At 42.3% G+C, this 20,233-nt stretch overlaps 1 protein-coding gene across 2 annotated transcripts in view; it reads right to left on the reverse strand.

Annotated features, from left to right (window-relative positions):
- cerkl (CERK like autophagy regulator) overlaps positions 1 to 20,006 on the reverse strand; it is a 108,490-nt gene extending 88,484 nt beyond the window's left edge. For both annotated transcript variants that reach the window (XM_029702512.1, XM_029702513.1), the window contains exon 1: positions 19,530 to 20,006. In XM_029702512.1, the coding sequence (XP_029558372.1) occupies positions 19,530 to 19,881 (352 nt within the window). In that variant the 5' untranslated portion in view covers positions 19,882 to 20,006. The remainder of the gene's footprint in view (positions 1 to 19,529) is intronic.
- Positions 20,007 to 20,233: the final 227 nt, after the last annotated feature.

Consider the following 20,233-nt stretch of genomic DNA (forward strand, 5'->3'; position numbering starts at 1 on the left):
CACATGCTGTATATAGATTTTTCTACTGTATTATTGATTGTATGTTTTTTTCCCATGTGTAACTCTGTGTTGTTGTATGTGTCGAACTGCTTTGCTTTATCTTGGCCAGGTTGCAGTTGCAAATGAAATAAGGTGAAATAAAAAAATATTCAAAATCCATCCGGACCTGTCATGTCAGTTCGTGTAGGAGGCCGACGCCTCAACATCGGAGTGGGGGGCGTCTTGTTCCAGCGTTCTGCCCAGGACCAAAAGCTGCATCCCCGCGCCTTACTTTTCCATCGTCTTAACCCCGCTGAGAGGAACTATGATGTGGGAAATCGAGAGCTACTCGCGGTTAAGATGGCGTTGGAGGAGTGGAGGCACTGGTTAGAGGGGTCGGAACATCCATTCCTAGTGTGGACTGACCATAAGAACCTGGAATATCTCCGCACCTCCAAACGCCTCAACCCAAGGCAGGCTCGATGGGCCCTGTTATTCATTTGTTTTAATTTCACTATCTCCTACCGCCCTGGGTCCAAGAATGTCAAACCTGACGCGCTCTCATGCATGTATAGCCCCGCTGCCACACCGTCTGACTCCGAGACCACCCTCCCTACCTCGTGTCTGGCGGCTGCACTCATGTGAGGTATAGAGATGTTTTTCCCAGACTCTGTCCGTTCTCCGGTCCTGGAATGGGCCCCATTCCTCTAGACTCACCTGCCATCCTGGCTCCCGTCGGACCTTGGCTTTCGTCCGACAACGTTTTTGGTGGCCCACCATGGTTCCTGACGTCTCCGAGTTCATCGCCGCCTGCACTGTGTGTGCGCAGAATAAGACTCCGCGGCAAGCTTCGGCGGGCCTCCTTCAACCACTCCATGTTCCTCACCGCCCCAGGTCTCATATATCCGGCCAGCCTGCCCTTTGGCCTCCAACACCAGTCTAACAGCCAGTCAGAGCAAGCCAATAAGGACCTGCAGACGGCTCTTCATTGCCTCATCTCCGACAACCCCACTACCTGGAGCCAGCAACTCATGTGGGCGTATTCCACCCACACAACACCCTTCCGTGCTCGGTCACTGGCCTCTCGCCCCTTTAATTGTTCCTTGGGATATCAGCCTCCACTCTTCCCTGAGCAAGAAGTCAGCATACCCTCTGCCCAGATGTTCGTCTGCCGCTGTCGTCGTACCTGGAAGGGAGCCCGGTCTGCTCTTCTCAAGACCACCTCCGCTATCATCTCGGGCAGAGGGTATGGCTTTCCACTCAGGATCTGCCCCTCCGGGTGGAGTCCTGTAAACTTTCCCCATTATATCGGCCCTTTTCCCCATCTCTGAAATCCTTAGCCCCTCTGCTGTTCATCTTCTGTTGCACTGCACCCTCTATATACATCCCACTTTTCATGTGTCTAGGATTAAACCTCTGTCTCATAGCCCTTTGTCTTAGGTTTTGAGGACCACCCCTCTCCCCCGATGGCCATCCGGCATACACGGTGAGGCATCTCCTGAGTGTTCAACCTCGGGGAAGGGGATTCCAGTACCTGGTTGACTAGGAGGGTTATGGCCCAGAGGAGAGGTGCTGGGTCCCCGCTAGGAACATACTGGACTCATCACTGAGTTCCACCGCCATCACCCCGGGTAGAACACCCGGGGTGACGGGGGGACGGGTACTGTCACACCTTGATCCGTTTCACCTGTCTTGTGCTTGTCTCCACCCCAACACCAAGTGTCTCCCATTTGTCCTCATTATCGCCTGTGTATTTATACCTGTGTTTTCTGTTTGTCTGTGCCAGTTCGTCTTGTACTGTCAAGTAGTTCCAGCGTGTTTCCCGTTTTTCCTGTTTCTCTAGTTTTGTTTTCTAGTCTTGCTGTTCTGTCTCTGATTGACTCTGCCTTCAATTACTGACCTCTGCCTGCCCTTGACCTGCCATTTGCTTGCCCCCAGTTTTTATAATAAATATCTGAGATTCAAACTGTCCGCCTCCTGTGTCTACATCTGGGGGGTCTTATCCTGAGTCGTTATATCTTTAGTGTCTTGTTCTCTGTGGCGCTCCTGCTGAGGACAATCAAACACAATTTAACAGCTCTGAAATCTTTGTCCAAGAAGGCTGACCTGTCCTGAATGTGATTCACTCTCTTCCCTAAATGAGTCCGTCTCCCTTCATGTGAAACCCTTTCTTCATTAGTAAAATCCCAAGCCCCGGCTCCAGCCTGCTCCTCAGTGTTTCAGAACATTAACTACCATCTATCCTCTCACATTACTGAACGGAGCAGGTTAGAGCGGGACAAACCGGCTGCCACCATCTGTTCCTGGTGTTCAGGCTTCTTCCAGACTTGGGTTCAAATACTATTTGAAATCTTTCAAATACCATGATCATTTGCTCTAGCCTGCCTGAAGTGCCATATGGGCGGGGTTTGCAGTTGTGGGACTATTCTATTGGTTCCATTACGCCAGGCAAGTTCAATGAAAGTACATACAATGTGTACAAAACATTAAGAACGCCTGCTCTTTCCATGACATAGTTTTCACCTGGTCAGCCTATGATTCCTTATCGATGTCACTTGTTAAATCCATTTCAACCAGTGTAGATGAAGGGGAGGAGACCGGTTAAAAAAGGATTTTTAAGCCTTGAGACAATTTAGACATGGATTGTGTATGTGTGCCATTCAGAGGGTGAATGGGCAAGACAAAATATTTAAGTGCCTTTGAACGGGGTATGGTAGTAGGTTCCAGGCACACCGTTTTTTGTCAAGAACTGCGACCCTGCTGGGTTTTTCACGCTCAACAGCTTCCCGTGTGTATCAAGAACGGTCCCCCTCCCAAAGAACATCAACATGGGCCAGCATCCCTGTGGAACGCTTTTGACACCTTGTAAATTCCATTCCCCGACGAATTGAGTCTGTTCTGAGGGCAAAAGGGGGGATGCAGCTCAATATAAAGTACTTGTTGAAATGATTTCATAGAGTAGCCTATTTGAACCCAGGTCAGCTATGCTCAGGCTTCTTCTCCTCTAACTCCTCAAAATCATTATATTGATCTAACTTCTCCGTCTCACTCCATTGTTGGTGGCTGCAAAAAGAAGCAAGCCAATTTAATTAGAGGGAAGAATAAAGATCATCTCCCCCGACTGACAGAGAGAGCTGGCTGGAGACAGGGACCAAATGACAAACAGGGCTGTGTTAACAACAGTGATATACTTACAGGGGAAAAAGCCACCGAGAGAAGGGGGGTAGAGGGGTAGGTGAATTGTTTTGGGAAAGGGGGGGAAGAGTGTACCTCCTCACCCACCTCCTTCGCACTCTCCTCTCCAACAATACAGTGATGTACAGGGGAAAAGGCACTAAAGGAAGGGAGGTAGTTTTGGTAAAGCGTGGAGAGGGAGGTTTAGGCTTATGATTTCCCCCCTGTCCCAAAACTACCCTCCCTCACCTCCAACATTACAGTAAGCTGGTGCTGGCACCCTGTCCTGTCTGAATCAATCTTGGCACATCTGCCTGATTCAGACCGTAAACAGGATTATAGGGGAACTCATCCGCTTGACGCTAATTGTGTTCGCAGTTTCTGCACATGCCCAATCTTTCAGGTGCTACTCTGCTCTGCATATAAAGATTCACTCCATACAGAAAGGGCTGCTCATGCCTTCATTCAGGCCCAGATTCACATTAACAAAGTTGGCTGGCTGAGAGTTGTTTGGAACATGGTTTGGGTTATTCAGGGTTTTGGCACTTAAATCTGTGAAACTAATTAGGAAGAGTTAAGGGTGGATTTGGTTTGTATGGGATGCAAACATAGTCCCTAATGGATTATCCTTCATCATTTCCAAGTCATGGCATTAAATTACAATTCAATAATATGTTATGTTCTAGACTATAGAGGATGGGAATATTTTTAAAACTCAGGTTTTATCTATCTATCTTAAGTGACTGTGATAGAAGAAGCCTCATCACTACTGAAAATGAAAACAGATGGGTGCATCTCTCTCTCTCATAAATTTTGGCCGGGAAAATACAAAGGATTACTCACTACTATCAACAACTAGTCATTAGACAGGTGTGTGTGTAGAAATGCTTTGATTGATAAAAACTAAATACATTGATGGACTGCATTTGCCAGAAAATACTATCCTGTAGTTTCCTCAGCCGAATCAAGACTATACATCATGATTGTTGGAAGAGTAAGTGACAGATTGAGAGGACTAATCTGTAGTCATATTTGCGCCACAATTTATGACAGTGAAATGAATTAGCTGAACGGTACAGTGAGTACAGTAACCACAGTGAGGGTTCAGAATGTGTGTGACCCCTCCATATTACAAGAGGGACAGATAGACAGAGGATGCGTCCCAAATGGCATACTATTCCCTATATAGTGAACTACTTTAGTGCACCAAATAGGGAATAGGGTGCCATTTGGGACTGACTGTGTCACAGTCTAATTGCACAAAGGGAACAAACAGACACTGGCGTATGCTCTGATTGCTTCCTGGGTGCTTCAAAACAGCAATATAAAAACTGAAATATTGGGTTTCACTGTGTGTGTGTGTGTGTGTGTGTGTGCGCGTGCATGTGGACGCGTAGGCAGACCACCGAAGGCACAGGTGGAAAATATGATCCTAGGCACCACACTGTGAACCACACAACATGGGGGGAAAGAAGAGCGTTACACTGACCTGGCACAGACTGGCTATGCTTGGACACTTGTCAACACAACAAACATCAGACTCATCTGGGACTCAGAGCACTCTACTGTACGAAACAACAGCGGCTACATCTGAAATAAGACAAAGAGAAGTTTAATCTGAGGAGAAAAACATGTTTTAGAGATAACTAAGACATAGTTATCTCTAAAACGTTGTTATTCTCCTTAAACTGCTCTTTGTCTTGTAGCCATTGTTGTTGATCACACATTAACACATTGAATGAAGAAGAACCCAACAGAGATTCATATTTACACATCTACTGTAACGTACAGATTTATTTAAAAAAAGTAATTTCTTGATATCAGATGAAATGCATGTTTGAAAATGGGTTTTGAATTGATGCGTTGTGTCCATACATTAACAATACATTATTTACAGTACATGATATGCTTTGCCCCGTCTGCTGCAAGCAGGAGCAGTGTTGGGGGGAATCTTGTCTCCATCTGGCAGCAATTCCGTTTTCTAGAGCTCCTCACTGTGCCCCAAATGAAGGGGTGTACCCATCATGTCCTTTCAAATCAGAATCATGTTCATCAGAGAAAGACACAAGTCAGGCTGGAGAGAAGAGTTTAGAGATATAAGATATATCAGAACTGCTCTAATTCTACCGTATTTATATGGACCAGTGTGCCTGTCATTGTTTGACTGAGTTGATTAGATTCATTTTGGGGTAAAGCAAATATTAACATACAGTACCAGTCAAAAGTTTGGACACACCTACTCATTCAAGGATTTTTCTTTATTTTTACTATTTTCTACATTGTAGAATAATAGTGAAGACATCAAAACATTGATATAACACATATGGAATCATTTAGTAACCAAAAAAAAGTGTTAAACAAATCAAAGTATATATTTACATTTTAGATTCTTCAAAAAGTAGCCACCCTTTGCCTTGATGACAGCTTTGCACACGCTTGGAATTCTCTCAACCAGGAGTTCCCACATATGCTGGGCACAGTTTGGCTGCTTTTCCTTCAATCTGCAGTCCAACTCATCCCAAACCATCTCAATTGGGTTGAGGTCGGGTGATTGTGGGGGCCAGGTCATCTGATGTCCCACTAAGCGCAAACCAGATGGGATGGCGTATCGCTGCAGAATGCTGTGGTAGCCATGCTGGTTAAGTGTGCCTAGAATTCTAAATAAATCACTGACAGTGTCACCAGCAAAGCACCCCCACACCATCACACCTCCATGCTTTACGATGGGAATCACACATGCAGAGATCATCCATTTACCTACTCTGCGTCACACAAAGACAAAGCGGTTGGAACCAAAAATCTCACATTTGGACAGATTTCTACCGGTCTAATGTCCATTGCTCGTGTTTCTTGGACCAAGCAAGTCTCTTCTTCTTGTTGGTGTCCTTTAGTAGTGGTTTCTTTGCAGCAATTCGACCATGAAGGCCTGATTCACGCAGTCTCCTCTGAACAGTTGATGTTGAGATATGTCTGTTAAATGAACTCTGTGAATTATTTATTTTGGCTGCAATCGGAGGTGCAGTTAACTCTAATGAACTTATCCCCTGCAGCAGAGGCAACTCTGGGTCTACCTTTCCTGTGGCAGTCCTCGTGAGAGCCAGTTTTATCATAGCGCTTGAAGGTGTTTGCTACTGCACTTGAAGTTCTTGATATTTTCCAGGTTGACTGACTGTCTTAAAGTAATGATGGACTGTCATTTCTCTTTGCTTATTTGAGCTGTTCTTGCCATAATATGGACTTTTACCAAATAGGGCTATCTTGTATATACCACCCCTACCTTGTCACAAACGCATTAAGAAAAGAAATTCCACAAATTAACATGGCACACCTGTTAATTGAAATGCATTCCAGGTGACTACCTCATGGAGCTGGTTGAGAGAATGCCAAGAGTGTTCAAAGCTGTCAACAAGGCAAAGGGTGGCTACTTTGAAGAATCTCAAATATAAAAAATTTTTTGATTTGTTTAACACTTTTTTGGTTACTACCTGATTCCATATGTGTTATTTCATAGTGTTGATGTCTTCACTATTATTCTACAATGTAGAAAATAGTAAAAATAAAGAAAAACCCTTGAATGAGTAGGTGTGTCCAAACTTTTGACTGGTACTGTATATCAGGAACAAGTGAGGCCCTTGTATGGAGCGTTGCGGGACACCACACTAGATTATTTTAGGCCCCCGAAAGAATTCCATCAATGTCACATTATTATGTTTTATCGTATTTTGTGTTCAGATTTAAAGGCATGATGACATCCAACTTTTCATCACAATTATATGACTATACTGAATTATATCACAAATTGAATGGCTGCTTTCAGCACACCTTGATAAATGTTTGAGTATTCCCAAAATGTACTCAGGATTCAACTGTAAATCCATCAGAGCAGGGAGAGCCCCCACAGGTTTATCTATCTTTCAGATAAGATCTCTGGAGACATAGTGGAGATATAATATATATCTATAGTCAGACTCTAGAGAGGAGAGGCTCTATGTTATATGACCCTGTGTGTCAACTACGTGTTGTATTGATCTGGCCCTTATACAGCCGTGACCCATAACATATGGGCTGAACATAGACTCTGCTGTGTGGCCTGGAGCAGATATATACATCACCAGTTAAAGACAATAGCAGACAACTATAGGGCCTCAGCATGGGGTTGGGTTTCCCTGTCAATCCTAAACTAGAGAGGAAAAACAAAGGCTTGTTGAAAATGTCAACAACTTTGGTCTCAGAACATGTACGCAGCCTACACATGCTCATATTTCAACCTCCATGTGTAGCCTACACATGCTCATATTCAACCTCCATGTAGCCTACACATGCTCATATTTCAACCTCCATGTAGCCTACACATGCTCATATTTCAACCTCCATGTGTAGCCTACACATGCTCATATTTCAACCTCCATGTGTAGCCTACACATGCTCATATTTCAACCTCCATGTGTAGCCTACACATGCTCATATTTCAACCTCCATGTAGCCTACACATGTTCATATTTCAACCTCCATGTAGCCTACACATGCTCATATTTCAACCTCCATGTAGCCTACACATGCTCATATTTCAACCTCCATGTAGCCTACACATGCTCATATTTCAACCTCCATGTAGCCTACAGTCATGGCCAAAAGTTTTGAGAAAGTGGAAATTAATATTTGTGTCAAAGTTTGCTGCTTCAGTGTCTTTAGATATTTTTGTCAGATGTTACTATGGAATACTGAAGTATAATTACAAGCATTTCATAAGTGTCAAAGGCTTTTATTGACAATTACATGAAGTTGATGCAAAGAGTCAATATTTGCAGTGTTGACCCTTCTTTTTCAAGACCTCTGCAATCCGCCCTGGCATGCTGTCAATTCAATTCCGGGCCTGAATCAACTTTAGGAGACGGTCCTGGCGCTTGCTGGACTTTCTTGGGCACCCTGAAGCCTTCTTCACAACAACTGAACCGCTCTCCTTGAAGTTCTTGATGATCCAATAAATGGTTGATTTAGGTGCAATCTTACTGGCAGCAATATCCTTGCCTGTGAAGCCCTTTTTTTGCAAAGCAATGATGACGGCACGTGTTTCCTTGCAGGTAACCATGGTTGACAGAGGAAGAACAATGATTCCAAGCATGACCCTCCTTTTGAAGCTTCCAGTCTGTTATTCAAACTCAATCAGCATGACAGAGTGATCTCCAGCCTTGTCCTCGTCAACACTCACACCTGTGTTAACGAGAGAATCACTGACATGATGTCAGCTGGTCCTTTTGTGGCAGGGCTGAAGTGCAGTGGAAATGTTTTTTTTTGTGATTCAGTTCATTTACATGGCAAAGAGGGACTTTGCAATTAATTGCAATTCATCTGATCACTCTTCATAACATTCTGGAGTATATGCAAATCGCCATCATACAAACTAAGGCAGCAGACTTTGTGAAAATGTATATTTGTGTCATTCTCAAAACTTTTGGCCACGACTGTACACATGCTCATATTTCAACTTCTATGTAGCCTACACATGCTCATGTTGCATTAGCCATCAATCCTCAAGCCTGTTGCCTGAGATTTATGCTGACAATTAGCTGATAATATTGTTATATTTGTGTTATAAGAAGGGATTGTAGTTGTTTATTCATGAAGTAAACTGAAATCCCAATTATCCTCATTGGTTTTCAAGCTTGGACATACTGCATAGATTCTATTCCATAATACATTTTAATCTTTCAAAATAGGACTCTATTCTAGACAAAAATAAAATGTGACTTTCTTTAGACACTACCAAAAACCTCTGTGGGGTAATAAAACTCAGAAAACTGGGACTAGGCTGTCCAGGCTGACCAGTAGTGGGGACTGAGGTTTCTGATGAGCCAAGAACTGTCTCAGAGTTTTGGGGATGACAGGTTATTTATACATCTCACTTCAACATCTGACTACCCACACGAGAACTGGCCAGAGAAATCATATCCCTCTCTTAGGAACTGATCCTGACCAAAATATATCTAGGCCAGAGTGAATTTTTTTTAAATTACATTTAGAAAAAACAAATGCTATGTGTGTCAATCTAAATTGTGATTTGATAATTTAACTAATCTTGTATTCTAAATTGTGAGATGATATTGTTTCCTCAGGTGCCTATCATGTAATAAGAGGCATTTGAGAAATGAAGTGGCATATTTTACATGCCATTTAGTCTCTGCTGTAGCCAGGGGTTTAGTAACATACAATAGCCTAAATATAATAAAGTCTTTACAGTCCTCTTTGATCAGGTCAAGACCATTCGTTCTGACCAGATGATCTGTTCAACATTCAACATGCTCTCTGTGGTCTCCACCATCTCCAATTCACATACCACCCCAACAGACCAACAGATGGCCCAATCTCTACTGCACTCCACACTGCTCTCACCCACCTGGACAAAAGGAACACCTACAGTTGAAGTCGGAAGTTTACATACACCTTAGCCAAATACATTTAAACTCAGCTTTTCACAATTCCTGACATTTAATCCTAGTAAATGTTCCCTGTCTTAGGTCAGTTAGGATCACCACTAAATTTTAAGAATGTGAAATGTCAGAACAATAGTAGAGAGAATGATTTATTTCAGCTTTTATTTCTTTCATCACATTCCCAGCGGGTCAGAAATGTACATACACTCAATGAGTATTTGGTAGCATTGCCTTTAAATTGTTGAACTTGGGTCAAATGTTTAGGGTAACCTTCCACAAGCTTCCCACAATAAGTTGGGTGAATTTTGGCCCATTCCTCCTGACAGAGCTGGTCTAACTGAGTCAGGTTTGTAGGCCTCCTTGCTCGCACATGCTTTTTCAGTTCTGCCCACACATTTTCAATGGGATTGAGGTGAGGGCTTTGTGATGGCCACTCCAATACCTTGACTTTGTTGTCCTTAAGCCATTGTGCCACAACTTTAGAAGTATGCTTGGGGTCATTGTCCATTTGGAAGACCCATTTGCGACCAAGCTTTAACTTCCTGACTGATGTCTTGAGATGTTGCTTCAATATATCCACATAATTTTCCTGCCTCATGACGCCATCTATTTTGTGAAGTGCACCAGTCCCTCCTGCAGCAAAGCACCCCCACAACATGATGCTGCCACCCCCGTGCTTCACGGTTGGAATGGTGATCTTCGGCTTGCAAGTCTCCCCCCAAACATAACGATGGTCGTTATGGCCAAACAGTTCTATTTTTGTTTCATCAGACCAGAGGACATTTCTCCCAAAATGTACGATCTTTGTCCCCATGTGCAGTTGCAAACCGTAGTCTGGCTTCTTTATGACGGTTGTGTAGCAGTGGCTTCTTCCTTGCTGAGCAGCCTTTCAGGTTATGTCGATATAGGTCTCATTTTACTGTGGATATAGATACTTTTGTACCTGTTTCCTCCAGCATCTTCACAAGGTCCTTTGCTGTTGTTCTGGGATTGATTTGCACTTTTCGCACCAAAGTACGTTCCTCTCTAGGAGACAGAACACGTCTTCTTCCTGAGAGGTATGACGGATGCGTGGTCCCATGGTGTTTATACTTGCGTACTATTGTTTGTACAGATGAACGTGGTACCTTCAGGCGTTTGGAAATTGCTCCCAAGGATGAACCAGACTTGTGGAGGTCTACAATGTTTTTTCTGAGGTCTTGGTTGATTTATTTTGATTTTCCCATGATGTCAAGCAAAGAGGCACTGAGTTTGAAGGTAGGCCTTGAAATACATCCACAGGTACACCTCCAATTGACTCAAATTATGTCAATTATCCTATCAGAAGCTTCTAAAGCCATGACATCATTTTCTGGAATTTTCCAAGCTGTTTAAAGGCACAGTCAACTTCGTGCATGTAAACGTCTGACCCACTGGAATTGTGATACAGTGAATTATAAGTGAAATAATCTATCTGTAAACAATTGTTGGAAAAATTACTTGTGTCATGCACAAAATAGATGTCCTAACCGACTTGCCAAAACTATAGTTTGTTAACAAGACATTTGTGGAGTGGTTGAAAAACGAGTTTTAATGACTCCAACCTATGTGTATGAAAACTTCCGACTTCAACTGTATGTAGGAATGTTGTTAATTGACTACAGCTCAGCATTCAACACCATAGTCCACTCCAAGCTCATCACCATGCTCAGGACCCTGGGACTGAACACCTCCCACTGCAACTGGATCCTGGACTTCCTGACGGGCCGGGTAGGTAACAACACATCCACCACGCTGACCATCAACACGGGGGCCCCTCAGGGGTGTGTGCTTAATCCAATCCTTTACTCCCTGGTCACTCATGACTGGTAACTCCAACACCATCATCAAGTTTCTGATGACACGATGGTGGTAGGACTGATCACAGACCACGATGAGGCAGCCTATAGGGAGCAGATCAGAGACCCGGCAGTGTGGTGCCAGGACAACAACCTCTCCCTTAAAACTTATTAGGGCTAGGCCCCTTTCTTCTCCACTTCCTGCCTGAATGATGTGCCCAAAGTAAACTGCCTGTAGCTCAGGACCTGAAGCCAGGATATGCATATAATTGGTACCATTGGAAAGAAAACATTTTAAAATAATGTAGGAATATATAACACAATAGATATGGTAGGAGAAAATCCAAAGAAAAACCAACCAGATTTTTCTTTGAGAGAGAGACCATCCTCTTAGAATCGCAAGAGAAAGGTTATATTGAAAATTAGCTCCCTGGATGCAATTCCTATGGCTTCCACAAAGTGTCAGCAGTCTATGTTCAAGGTTTCAGGCTTGTAACTTCAAAAACAAATAAGAAATATCCGTTTTAGTAGAAGGACACAGTCTTGGAAATTCGTGTTTGCATGCGCCATGAAGACATTACGCACCTGCCAAAATCGGTTTCCTATTGAACATACTTCTTTCCGAAATAAATATTATAGTTCGATTACAATTTAGGGTATCTGAGGAGTAAATAGAAATGTATTTTGACTTGTTGAAACAAAGTTTAGGGGTAGATTTTCAGATTCCTTTCTCTGCAAGTTGAACGAGTGGATTAGTCAAATCGATGGCACCAACTAAACTGACTTTTTGGGATATAAAGAAGGGTTTTATCTAAGAAAACAACACTACATGTTATAGCTGGGACCCTTTGGATGACAAATCAGAGGAAGATTTTCAAAAAGTAAGTGAATATTTAATCGTTTTATGTGAATGTATGAAACCTGTGCCTGTTGGAAAAATATTTTGATGTGGGGCGCCATCCTCAAACAATCGCATGGCATGTTTTCGCTGTAATAGCTACTGTAAATCAGACAGTGCAGATAGATTAACAAGAATTTAAGCTTTCAGCCGATATAAGACACTTATATGTACCTAAATGTTTAAAATCCATAAGATTTATGATTATTTATTTGAAATGCGCACCCTCCAGTTTTAACGGAAATTGTCCCGCTAGCAGGACACCGATCCTTAAGTTAACTTCGGCGAGACAAAGCTGATCATGGACTACAGGAAACGGAGGGCCGAACACGCCCCCATCCACATCGATGGGGAAGTAGTGGAGCGGGTCGAGAGCTTCAAGTTTCTAGGTGTCCATATCACTAAGGAATTAGCATGGTCCACACACACCCACACATTTGTGAAGAGGGAATGACAGAAGAGGACCTCTTCCCCGTCAGGAGTCTGGAAATATTTTGGCATGGGCCCTCAGATCCTCAAAAGGTTCTACAGCTGCACCATTGAGAGCATCTTGACTGGCTGCATCACCGCTTGGTATGGCAAGTGCAAGGCACCCGACCACAAGGCGCTACAGAGGGTGGTGAGTAGGGCTGGGAATTGCCAGGGACCTCACAATATGATATCACAATACTTTGGTGCCTATACGATATGTACTGCGATTCTCACGATTCTATATGTTCTGCGATTCAATACTGTGATTTTATTGCGATTCGGTGTTTCAAACACATTGCTCACCATATGTCTGCTGCAGACACAGTTTTTATCAGTCATAAAAAATACAAAATAAAAAAAATGAAAAGAAATTGGCTCCCTATTTAAAAATAACATGGAGAACAAACTATGAAGGAAAGAAATACTGAAGTTTTGGTGCAGGTACAGCCAACTAGAGCCAAAATAATATTGCGATACATATCAGAATATTTATTTTGACTGTAACTGTATCGATTTTTCCCCCCCTCACTAGTGGTGAGTACGGCTCAGTACACTCACACATACTTACACTGACGCCCCAACACACACACACACACACACACACACACACACACACACACACACACACACACACACACACACACACGCGCATACATGCATACTGATGCCACACACACTCACCACATACACTTCTTTCACTGTCTATTATCTATCCTGTTGCCTTGTCACTATACCCCTACCATTATGTATTTAGCTACCTCAATTAACTCATACCCCTGCACATCGACTCGGTGCTGGTATAAATACATTTTATTGTCACATACACCAGATAGGTGCAGTGAAAGGGGGGGGGGGTCAGCCATAGTAGTACGGCCCTCCTGGAGCCAATTAGGGTTAAGTACCTTACTCAAGAGCCCATCAACAAATTGTTCACCTTGTCAGCTCGGGTATTCGTACCAGCAACCTTTCAGTTACTGTCCCAATGCTCTAAGCGCTAAGCTACATGCATATACATACAGCCAAGGGTACAAAACATTAGGAACATCTGCTCTTTCCATGACATAGACTGACCAGGTGAATACAGGTGAAAGCTATGATCCCTTATTGATGTCACTTGTTAAATCCACTTCAAATCAGTGTAGATGAAGGGGAGGAGACAGGTTAAAGAAGGATTTTTAAGCCTTGAGACAACTGAGACATGGATTGTGTATGTGTGCCATTCAGATGGTGAAGGGGCAAGAATAAATATTTAAGCGCCTTTGAACGAGGTATGGTAGTAGGTGCCAGGCGCACCAGGTTTGAGTGTGTCAAGAACTGCAACACTGCTGGGTTTTTCAGGCCCAACAGTTTCCCGTGTGTATCAAGAATGGTCCACCACCCAAAGAACATCCAGCCAACTTGACACAACTGTGGGAAGCATTGGAGTCAACATGGGCCAGCATCCCTGTGGAACGCTTTCGACACCTTGTAGTGTCCATGCCCCAACGAATTTAGGCTGTTCTGAGGGCAAAAGGGGGTGCAACTCAATATTAGGAAGGTAAGCCTAATGTTTAACCCTAACCCTAATCTTCTGTACACTCAATGTATATAGCCATGTTATTTTTACTCGTTATTGCTATTCACTGTGTATTTATTCCTCGTGTCACTATTTCTATTTTTATTATATCTTTAACTCTGCATTGTTGTTAGTCTACACCTACGAAGCATGTGACAAATATAATTAGATTTGGAGGCATGAACTCATACAGTACATCACACAGATAACATCAGTCAGTGCTTCTAAGTTTATCATTTCCACTCAAAAATATTATCAACCCCTACAAAAATGTCCATTAATTAGAATCCACATAATAATTCACATTTCCTATTGCTGCAGGATTATTTTTCTGCCGTAGCAAACTGGCTCAAATGAAGATCCTACATCTGTAGGAGCCTCTGGGAAAACACAACACTTCAGTATGTTTACATGAAATTAGAATTCACTATGAATATTATCTGTCTGTGGTGAGTTGATGCATACAGAATAAGAAATGGGGTGATACTCTCTATTAAAGATTGATTCCGTAACGGTGAAACTAGAGGTCGACCGATTATGATTTTTCAACGCCGATAGCGATACCGATTATTGGAGGTCCAAAAAAGTCGCTGCCGATTAATCGGCCAAAAAAAAAAATGTAATAATGACAATTACAACAATGCTGAATGAACACTTATTTTAACTTAATATAATACATCAATAAAATCAATTTAGCCTGAAATAAATAATGAAACATGTTCAATTTGGTTTAAATAATGCAAAAACAAAGTGTTGGAGAAGAAAGTAAAAGTGCAATATGTGCCATGTAAAAAAGCTAACGTTTAAGTTCCTTGCTCAGAACATGAGAACATATGAAAGCTGGTGGTTCCTTTTAACATGAGTCTTCAATATTCCCAGGTAAGAAGTTTTAGGTTGTAGTTATTATAGGAATTATAGGACTATTTCTCTCTATACGATTTATATTTCATGTACCTTTGACTATTGGATGTTCTTATATGCACTTTAGTATTGCCAGTGTAACAGTATAGCTTCCGTCCCTCTCCTCGCTCCTACCTGGGCTCAAACCAGGAACACATCGACAACAGCCACCCTCGAAGCAGCATTACCCATGCAGAGCAAGGGTAACAACTACTCCAAGTCTCAGAGCGAGTGACGTTTGAAACGCTATTAGCGCGCACCCGCTAACTAGCTAGCCATTTCACATCGGTTACACCAGCCTAATCTTGGGAGTTGACAGGCTTGAAGTCATAAACAGCGCAATGCATTGCGAAGAGCTGCTGGCAAACGCACGAAAGTGCTGTATGAATGAATGCTTACGAGACTGCTGGTGCCTACCAACGCTCAGTCAGACTGCTCTATCAAATCATAGACTTAATTATAACATAATAACATGCAGAAATACGAGCCTTAGGTCATTAATATGGTCAAATCCGGAAACTATCATCTCTAAAACAAAACGTTTTTCCTGTCAGTGAAATACGGAACCGTTCCTTATTTTATCTAACGGGTCGCATGCCTAAGTCTAAATATTCCTGTTACATTGCACAGCCTTCAATGTTATGTCATAATTATGTAAAATTCTGGCAAATTAGTTCGCAACGAGCCAGGCGGCCCAAACTGTTGCATATACCCTGAGTCTGCGTGCAATGAACGCAAGATAAGTGACACAATTTCACCTGGTTAATATTGCCTGCTAACCTGGATTTCATTTAGCTAAATATGCAGGTTTAAAAATATATACTTCTGTGTATTGATTTTAAGAAAGGCATTGATGTTTATGGTTAGGTACAGTGGTGCAACGATTGTGCTTTTTTCGCAAATGCGCTTTTGTTAAATCATCCCCCGTTTGGCGAAGTCGTCTGTCTTTGTTAGGAAGAAATAGTCTTCACAGTTCGCAACGAGCCAGGCGGCCCAAACTGCGGCATATACCCTGACTCTGTTTGCAAGAGAAGTGACACATTTTCCCTAGTTAAAAGAAATTCATGTTAGCAGGCAATACTAACTAAATATGCAGGTTTAAAAATATATACTTGTGTATTGATTTTAAGAAAGGCATTGATGTTTATGGTTGGAGCAACGTGTACATAAGCGATTATATGCAACCCAGGACAGGCTAGATAAACTAGTAATATCATCAACCATGTGTAGTTAACTAGTGATTATGATTGATTGATTGATTGTTTTTTATAAGATAAGTTTAATATCAGCTAGCAACTTACCTTGGCTTCTTACTGCATTCGCGTAACAGGCAGGCTCCTCGTGGAGTGCAATGTAAAGCAGGTGGTTAGAGCGTTGGACTAGTTAACCGTAAGGTTGCAAGATTGAATCCCCGAGCTGACAAGGTAAAAATCTGTCGTTCTGCCCCTGAACAAGGCAATTAACCCACCGTTCCTAGGCCGTCATTGAAAATAAGAATGTGTTCATAACTGACTTGCCTAGTTAAATAAAGGTCTAAAAAAACATTTAAAATGTAAAAATTCAAAAAATAATAAAGAAAAAAAAAATAGGCCAAATCGGCATCCAAAAATACCGATTTCCGATTGTTATGAAAACTTTAAATCGGCCATAATTAAATCAGCCATTCCGATTAATCGGTCGACCTCTAGGTGAAACATCTATTTTGGATATTACAACAACAACGAAGTAACTACAAACAATGAAGACTGTTTTTTTCACCCTCAGATATCATTGCAAGCGTGATGAAACTGCAGAATATTTACTGCAAAAAGAATTGTCACGCTATATAATAAGTGCATGATTTCAGAATAGTATCTACTTCGATAGGCTCAGTAGGCTACCTCATAAATAACTGTTATTACCTATTCCTCAATAATAACATAAGCTAATTTTCTGTCAATTAAAAACTCCACAACATTGTATATCTTTGAGCATTAGGTTAACTTCTGCATGTCAGATATACAGGCAACTGTAACTTGTTTTTCATGTGATGATTGAGACCACTGTTAGGATCTGCTATCCCGGGCAGAACCCATCAAATCGAGAACTTCCAGTGAATCAGACGTGGTAATTTTTTATGAGCATTTGTTACCAGCCATAGGGGGTTATTAGACTGATGCTTTCTGGGAGTGCTGGCTAAATACAATTAGCTTGGATTACACATAACCAAAAAGTATTGCCTCTAAAGCTTAAGCAAAATTGGAACTCCCGAGAGGCACACAATTGGCCCAGCGTCGACCGGGTTAGGGGAGGGTTTGGCCGGCCCGGGATGTCCTTGTGCCATCGAGCTCTAGCGACTCCTGTGGTGTGGTGGGCCGGGCGCATGCACATTGACTTCGGTGGTCAGCTGTACAGTGTTTCCTCCACACATTGGTGCGGCAGGCTTCTGGGTTAAGCAAGCAGTGTGTCAAGAAGCAGTGTGGCTTGGCGGGGTCGTGTTTCGGAGGACGCATGGCTCTTGACCTTCACCTCTCCAGAGTCCGTACGGGAGTTACAGTGACGGGACAAGACTAATTGGATATCACGAAATTGGGGAGAAAAAGGGGTAAAAATTACTACAAAAAATATATATAAAAAATAAGCTTCAGCTAAATGAAGTCTGCTCTCTCTTTCACTAGGCAATTGATTATTAGAGGCATGAGATCTATACTGTGCAAAACTGTACAACAACAAACAACAACATAAAGAGTTGAATGTCTACTGCAAACTCTCCAATATGTTTTAGATGTTTTGATTTTATTTGGATGGAAACGTTTCAACTCAGGATCAACCATTATTAGCATTTCATCATTTTTATGAAGTCTGACTGGACATTAGAAACTGCTAGAATTTACATTGATTATCATGAAAAGTGAATATTTTTATGTGAAAATTAAAAGTATGAAAAGTGTTGAGGTAAATCTTCATATAATTCAACTTGGAGTAAAATTGTAAATCTTAAAAACAAATGTGATGGAATACAAATGTTCATCTATATTTGTACATTAAAAAATAACAATACATTCCCATTTAGGATGTTAAAAATGTAGCCAAGTGGGGCTTCCTAAACCACCCCATGATGATCACGATGTTTCATGTATCCATCCTTCAATGTGGAGATGCAGATGGCGATGTGTTAGTATCTTTTACTTGGACATTCTAGCTCTACATCCCAAATGGTACCCTATTCTTTACCCAGTGCACTACATTTGACAGAAGCCCTGATCAAAAGTAGTGCACTATGTAGGGAAATGGGTGCCATTTGTGACGCATCCTAACTGTCCACAGTAGCGCCAGATGCCGTGCTTTAGGTGTTTAGAACAGTCAGCCGGCTGGTCAGAGACGGAGTCTATTACCAACACATCTGTTACACATGACTTTCTGGCAACGGACACGTTCTCTCTTCTAGTCATCTATTTCAGTGTTGTTTTTTTATCTCTGCAAACAGCTCAGAGAATTCAATATTGATGAACAAATGTAATGTATAATATACTTTGTTATTAAACAAGGTAGCTTCCTGTAGGCCTACACATACAGTATTTGTTTACAACATTTGATGTAGGGCTAGGCCTAATAACTGTTGCTAAACTACTATAGTCGCTTAGCCTACCTATCAATATTCAAAACTTTATGGTTCAAAACTTTTGTTTCATTAGTTGTCAAGCTATGTCAAAGATAAGTCTAAATCAATTTCATCCCTCCTTGTCAACGGTGACATAAATGGAAGAGCACAGTCAATGGCCAGCCCCTGCTGTAGGATAATGAGCCTCGTTAATGGTCATCTACCTTAAAGTGAGAGTGATATCATGCGCCTTATAGGCAGGCATATTATGCTGGAACAAATACTAGGCTACTTTGTGTTATGTTTCTGTAGGCCGAAATACATTATTTAAAATCGTATTCGACCACATGTAGAGCAGAGCCAGCCAATAAGCCTTGTTTAAAAGTTCTGGCTGACGCCTCAGCCAAGTAGGGGCTGCACTACGTCATGACTTGCGTTTGATAGGCTGTCATTGATGTTGCTCATATTCTCCGGTCAGCTACTGAATCATGTAGCTGTAGGTTAGTTACATCTTCATCCAGCTTATTCTGACATTGTCACTTCATGAGAATTTATCGAATGCATGAACATTCTGTTTCACTAAAGCTGTGAAAATGGAACACCTGTGTTTTCATGTTAAAATACTATGGTTTATGAATCAACTCCCCGGTGTATGCCAGTGCTACAGTCGGCTGCATCACTGGCAGAAGAAACCAGCACACCAGCAGTCTGGCAGTGAGCTCACCTGTAGGGGTCTCTGGCTGAATAGGACTCCATGTAACCCTCATCGATGTCAGAAGGACGTCGTGACTCTTCTTCCCTATTTGAAATATCCCTCTCACTATCGGCTCGTCGTAATCGGTGTACCGTTTCTCTGACTGTTCATCTTCCCGATCAAACGACTCCTCCGCGCAAAGCTGGGGAGCTGAGACCGAGCGTTTCTCCGTTTTTTGTTGTTGTGGTTGTTGCCTTCTCTTTTTCTTCTTCTTCCCACGGTTTCCTTTACTCACGGGCGACACCGGTTCCGTCTCGCTCAACTCCTCCTGGCTCTCTGACCAAGCGTTCCGTGCATTTGATTTTAAAGGGGATTCAAACATGATTTAAATACGATAACAGTAAAGTCTAATTTCCGGAATGGTGCCTTGGAGACTATTTACTGGGTGGGCGCGTGCCCGCGACGGTAAGGTTATTATGGCTGGTCCGCCAGTTGAAACTTCCCCCCCGGCCTCGCGCGCCCGTGGAGGGGCCGTTCCTCCCGGTCATGCGCCTGCATGTTCAGAGTTTATTTCTTGAAGTTGCTCATTTGCGTCTTATGGATGACATATGGGACCAAGATGACTTTGCTACTTTGATAAATAATATATCATGACTACGTTTATTAAGGATAGACCCTTACATCAGTTTAAGAAGCTGTGAACATAAATCAGAGCTGGAAAAAGTACTCAATTG

The sequence above is a fragment of the Salmo trutta genome, chromosome 20, assembly GCF_901001165.1.
Source record: "Salmo trutta chromosome 20, fSalTru1.1, whole genome shotgun sequence".
Taxonomy (NCBI): Eukaryota; Metazoa; Chordata; class Actinopteri; order Salmoniformes; family Salmonidae; genus Salmo; species Salmo trutta.